The sequence below is a fragment of the Lipotes vexillifer genome, unplaced genomic scaffold, assembly GCF_000442215.2.
Source record: "Lipotes vexillifer unplaced genomic scaffold, Lipotes_vexillifer_v1.1 scaffold1641, whole genome shotgun sequence".
Lineage (NCBI taxonomy): Eukaryota > Metazoa > Chordata > Mammalia > Artiodactyla > Lipotidae > Lipotes > Lipotes vexillifer.
In genome coordinates, this window is record NW_006779772.1 from 659,722 (window position 1) to 666,199 (window position 6,478).

Sequence of the window (6,478 nt, forward strand, 5' to 3'; positions counted from 1 at the left end):
TCACCATCCATCCGCTCGTATAACTGATGAGACAAACCACAAGGAAAAACTTCTGTAGCCCATATTTATGGTATTAATGAATAGTTAAAAAAAGATTTACACTTCTTATGATCAATATTCTGAGTTATTTCCCTCAAAGTATATAATTACAGTGTCTTCAGAGTTTTCATCATTGTTTGAGGTGGCAAAACTATTTGTAATTTTCATTAGCCAGTAAACATGTAATTAACATTCAGCACTGTGTTTAACTTAATTCCTGTTTAAGACAAGGACAAGAAGCAGCCGAAGAGGGTTAGTTCCATTTGTCAAGTCTGACATACATCTTACCATAACAGTTTCCTAAAATAAAAGGTCCGTGTTTCCCCATTATTCTTCTCTTAAAACAAAACAAAAAAATTCCATTAGTTAAAACTGTATTAAACTGCGAGGGGAAGCATAGTTTATTCTCAATTTTTGCTAGTTACTGTATTCCTGCTTCCTTTATTCATTTTGGGAGGTGGATGTAGGGAGGGGGTGAATTAAGCATGCATTATCTGAAGACAGAAAGTGGGGAAACCCCTCCCCCCAAAGAAATAGGTTTCCTCTTCAGGAAAGTTCTAGAAGGGGAACTGGGAAAGGGGGGACATGAATCTGCAGGGGAGAAGGAAAAATCACTTGGGGGGGTGAGTTAAAAGTAGAAAATGAGGATTTCAACGGATTCCTAGGAAAAATGTTGCCCTCCTGTTTCAAGTTCTATCTTTGATCTAGGGTGAGGGGAGCCTGTCTGCCAGTCTGAGAGGCTGCTGCTTTTTTCCCCTCCTCTCCCACCTCTGTTTATTTCCAACTTGCTTTAGGATTAGCCTCCATCCCTCTCGACCCCAAACAGTGGAATTTGGCTGTGCCTTGGGTCGTCTTTGCTCTGCAATATCGCCTATAGTTGTTGTCGGTTTTCTGCTGAGGCTGAGCCGTTAGCTCCAGCCTCCGACTAAACTCATTAAGTTGGGAGATTTTTTTCAATTGGACGGGTGTTTTTAAAGTCTCGTCTTTCCAGCCCCAAACAAGGTGTAACAACGCACTCTTCCTTCTAAGGAATGAGATGAGAGACAAGGATCACTCCAGACATCTCCTACCTACGGTTTGGGGTTTTTTTTCTTAAAGGCGAGGCTTGCATTCCTCAGCAGCTATGTACAAAGCTCCCTGAAACCTCGTCTCTCTAAAGTTACTGTGCAGGGCTTTCCAAGGCTGAGAGCGCCTAATACATGGGGAAGCACTTCCCTGAGGTGGAAGATCTCTCCCTTCACCTTTCCTCTTTTTCCCTGCAGGCTAGTGCCTACTTTTTATCAGTTTGCACAATCGCTTAGATAAACACCGAGGAGGAGATTCTCTTTAATTATCAAAGACACATCTTTTCAGGGGGCCAACAAAGCATTTATTTCACCCGCCAAACTAAAGGAGAGTTATTCCAGTTTAGAAGGAAGATGCAAGCGGTTTGGGACCTTGAACAAGGCAAATATGGTTTTGGTATGTTTACTTACAGTATTTTTTTCTCTCTCTCTCTCTCTCTCTCTCCTTTCTCACTTTCCTCCTTGTGCTGTGTGGGGTTGGGGATGACTTGGGGATTTTCAAAAAATCGGATTGCTAACGTGTATGAAATGCCTAGGACTGTGGTTTAAGGTGTTCGGGGAAGGGGGGACAGTCAATTCAATGCCTTGCCATATTTTATTACATGTGTGCGGTAGGAGAGGTGGTGGGGGGCGGGGAGAAGGGGAAAATACAATTGCGAAGCTGCCAAAATATGATTAAACCGAAGCGTAAAGACTGCGGTGCCTCCCATCTCCTCAAACTCATTTCCTTCGCTAGAGCAAACTAAAAACCAGTTCTATAAGCGTGTTTTTCCAAGCAATAGACGACTCGGTTTTCTAGCAAAGGAGCTGCTAGGCTCGCACTAAGCGTCAGAATTTACTGTTCGATCTGCCTCTGCGCTGTATTTTGCAACCTTGTGCAACTGACAACCAGCCAGGCAGGGAGGGAGAAAAGCTCTGCCCGGCGCCCTCGGCCGCGGCTCGGGGAGGAGAGCGCTCGGTTAAACTAGGAGAATCGCAACGAGAAGGGTACTCACCATCGGGCGGGGCAGTGGAGCTGGCGTGCGGATTTCAGGCAAACGTTTACCTTTTTGCTGTCTATTACAACCGTGTCGGGCTGACTTAAGCAATTCTGTGCTCTGTCCAGAACGTTCAAGGAACGGTTCCTCATTTTTAAAAAGCCAGCGAGACGACAGAGACAGAGAAAGAAAAAAGAGAGGAGGGGGTGAGGGGGACGCGCATAAACCCAGTTCAGAAAAAAAAAAAAAAAAAATCATCACCTCTCCGGCAGTGACTCAGGAAAACCCGAGGAAAAGCCAGCGAGACGACAGAGACAGAGAAAGAAAAAAGAGAGGAGGGGGTGAGGGGGACGCGCATAAACCCAGTTCAGAAAAAAAAAAAAAAAAAATCATCACCTCTCCGGCAGTGACTCAGGAAACGCAGAGGTGGCGAGATCGGAGTCCGGTCCAACCAAGCCAGAGCCAATTAATTTTAAACCCTGAAGAATTATTCAGATTAAAATGTACAGAAGTTTCATTCTGCTATGCCTACGTGAGCTCAAAGTCGTTTCCCTTTAAGAGCTCTTTTCTTTTAAAGTTGCGTTTTAGGCAGCGAGGACTCTTACACTAGGGGGCAGACAGATACTGTACTTGCTCCAATCTTGAGCAATTTTTTCCCTCCCAGCATATGCTCTGATTTAGCACTGTAAATTTTTCAGAGGACCCAACTCTGACAGCCCCTGGTGATTTTCAAAGTACCACAAGCCAGTGGTTAAAAATTGCATTGACTTGGAAGTTCAGAGAGACACAATGGAAGCCCCTTTCTCTATTCATGGAGCTCCAGTGTGGTGGAAGAGAAAAACACACACGGACTAGATTGAGGGGAAGGAGGAATTCAATGAATCCTGGTGGACAGAACTGGTTTCTACTGAGTTCAGAGTTAATCTCGACATTTGCTGGGGTCGGTATTCATATTATGATTTAATTTGTGGAGAATTACAGCCACTTTCTGGAAGAAAATCATATTCCTGGTGGCTCTTTTTCTCCCTACAGTAAAACAAATGTTTTTTCAACTTTCTCCGGCCAAATTAAAGCTTGCCATTCTTCTCATTAAAATAAATTTACATCTACAATAAAAGACTGGGCTGGATTTTCTTAAAAAAAAAAAAAAAAAAAAAACAGTAACAACATATTGATACTTATCTTTTAGCCTTAGAGCTGTTTTAATCAAGGAATATGAGCATCTCAGAAGAAGACATTTTAAAATATTTTCTCCTTGTTTTTCTTCTCAGTCTGCAGTCTTCTCTCTTCTTCTATACAATAAATTAACTACAATTGAAATGGTCATTTCTTTTTTGTTTTTGTTTTTTTGGCTTTTTAATAGCACCCCCATAACTGAATGAGTCCTAAAATACAGAGTAAAACACCTCTGACTTATTGGCAGCCCTGTGGTTGTATGCCTATCAGGATCCAGAGCTGTAGGAGATGGTTGGGAAATCCTTCATTTTAAATCTGAAGCCATCAGAGCGTACTTCAAATACCAAAAATCTCAAAGTGTCCTGGAGAAGCTCTTCTTCCTCAAAAATTTCTGACTGCATGTTTGTAAAAGGTGATCTTGCCATGGAAGTGTCTGCACCCAAGAGGCGAGTTTAGGATTTCCTTATAATCAGTTATATCTTCTATTAAATTGAGATGAGGATGCCCATTAGATTTTCTATCTCAACCCCAGCCCTACCACATCTCTGCTGAGTTTGCCCCTAATCTACTGACATTTGTAGCATTAGGAAATTCCTCAAATCATAGAGGTTGAAAAGAAAAAGAGTAAAAAAAAAAAAAAAAAAGCACAGCCTTCTCCGAAATGATTTCTTTTCCATCCTTCTTGTCCTCTTTAGGAGAAAGTTATATTGTGTCTCTAATCAACCTGAAATTTTCTGCCTGGCTTTGCTCTATGGCAATCTCATTACACACCAGGTTTATGATAGCTCAGTGTCCACTATAGTTCTTTTTTTTTTTTTTTTTTAAAAACTTCCAAATAATCCCAGCACCTGCAGCCTTAGTGAAATATGTGATTTCAGCGGAGGAAGGGTGAGGGCTAAGGAGGTTTCAAGAACGAAGCATAAGGAGAATCTTTCCTTCCCTATAAACTAGTGCCTATCTGCCTACATCTTCATTTAGTTCCTACCTCGTATTCTCCCCATGTGTGTAAAGGGTATTGAGTGCAAAGTACAATCTATACACGTCAGTTATACGTATGGTTTATTATTTTTTAATCCTTCATCGCTCCGATTTTTTAAACTATCAAGGATGCTTTCCTATGGTCATTAATTTACTCTTTATGTGTGTTCATGTTTCCTGAAGCTCAACATGTTTTGTGTAAAATATCTTAATTGTTCATAAACCTGGTTGCATTACCAGTCTACAGTTTTTCCTTTGTGCAAAGAGTGTATGATGGAGTCACAGTTTTGTTCTATAAATTTTGAATAATCATAACCCACTAACTGGTCAAAATCCAACAGACAGGTTACTGATTTGGAATACAGTGTGTTCTGAGGGGCAATTCTAGATGTTTGATGTTTAAACCAAAAGCCCTGGAATTCAGAGACATAACTGGCTTGATGATTTTAGCACATTGAGCAGAATGGCACAGGAGATGAAGTTGTTCTCATTGCAGTGAATCTCCTGAGGAAGAATATGGCTTGTGCGTGACTCCTGTGAGTTGTACTTGTTATTATTCCCAATTTGGGGCAGAATCTCTGCCCCAAAAGTTTAATGACCGTATGAATGCTTAAAAGGAACTTGAGGAACAGTGAAGTCGTACTCAACTGTTCTATTACCTAGAAGCATAGTCGCTGAAGCCTTTGTCTGTGTACATTGACAAATGCGCATCTGATATATGTGCGCTTACATGTGTGTACAGAGGGTATGCACAGGGGACGCTGGGAGGCTGCCTCCGCTTGTCCATCAGCGGGCAGAAAGGTCTTTTCACCTCTCACCACGACTGGGTGTGTGGCAGGACGTGGGCTTGGGAGTTAGCTGAAACTAACGAGAGAGGATAAAGTTGAAGAAAATTGATTTTAATTGCATCATGACAATGAGATGAAGTCTATTTCTGCTTCTCAGCATCCGAGATGCTTTATTTGAGCAATTAAAATGTCAGGCCACATTCCTGTGAAATGTTAACCCTACAAGGAAAACACAGCCACTGAACGGCTCCTTTTCTCTAAAACAACGAAAGAGAGAGAAAGAGAAATAAAGAAAGAAAGAAAGAAAGAAAGGAAGAATGAAAGAAAGAAAGAAAGGAAGGAAGAATGAAAGAAAGAAAGAAAGAAAGAAAGAAAGAAAGAAAGAAAGAAAGAAAAGAAAGGAAGGAAGGAAGGAAGGAAGGATGGAAGAAAAAAAATAGCCACCAAACCAAGCAAGTGATCAGAGTAGACTAAGGGAAGGGTCTACCATCACCCGATTTGACCAAATGTTTCGTTTGGAAAATGCCTGCAAGCTCGGCTCAAGGCACCTTCCCATTCTCACCCACTACCCCTCTGCAAATAAACCGGGGAACTTTTCTCTTTCTCTGGTACAGTGGGCATAAAGATGCGCTGGGAGTCCCGGGTGGTGCGCGAACGACGGATTTGGTGGCATCGCCAAGTTGCGAGAGTCGAAGTCCTCGATTCCATCCCAAGCCTCTCGCGGAGCCTTTAAGAGGCGTTGTGTGTGCGCGCCGCGGTCCTCTCCCCTCTGTAGCGGAAACCGCGGGTGCGGGGTGCGGAGAGAGCAGTGGCCGCGCGCCCGGGGCCAGTGTGGGCCCATCCCCCACTTGGCAGTGGCGGCGGCACAGCCGCCCCCTCCCCGCCCCCCTTCGCCCCCCGCGCCCGGGCCGCGACACCGCTCGCGCTAGGACCGGGCTGAGCCCGCGGCCGCCATGGCGGGGCCGCCGCGCTCCGGCCAATGACGGCGAGGGGGCGGTGCGCGCGCGCCTGGCCAGGCCAACCCCGGCTGCTGCCTTATAAGGCGCGCCGTCGCCATGGCAACGTGCGCTAAGTTGCAGCAGTCGTGTCAAAGTTCACTATATAGAGAGCTCAGTGAGCTGATCGCGGAGAAGCCACTTCTGCCAGCCCCGGCGCCTATAAATCGCATTCCCTCCCGCGCCCCCCTTTTTAGCATATTTGATCACTTTGATTCTCTGTTCTTTTCTCTCCGCGGTGTGTGTGTGCGTGCGCGCGTGTGTGTTTTCTTCTCCTCCTCCTCCTCTCCCCGAGTTGTCTTCTTTCTCCGGGTGCCGTGCTGCCTTTTTTCCCCTCTTTCATTCTTTCTCTCCGTCTTTTCCTCCCCCCTCTGCGCACGAAGGATGTGCTTCTAGGTGGTGATCTGCCCTCCTCTCTCTCTTTTATCATTTCTCCCCCGCCGCCGGCGAGTTGACTCTTT

General features: G+C 44.5%; 1 protein-coding gene across 1 annotated transcript in view; it reads left to right on the forward strand.

The window, feature by feature from the left end:
- The first annotated feature begins 1,075 nt into the window (after positions 1 to 1,075).
- NR2F2 (nuclear receptor subfamily 2 group F member 2) overlaps positions 1,076 to 6,478 on the forward strand; it is a 14,571-nt gene continuing 9,168 nt past the window's right edge. The window contains exon 1 of the mRNA XM_007452967.1: positions 1,076 to 1,500. Within this exon, the coding sequence (XP_007453029.1) occupies positions 1,458 to 1,500 (43 nt within the window). The 5' untranslated portion in view covers positions 1,076 to 1,457. The remainder of the gene's footprint in view (positions 1,501 to 6,478) is intronic.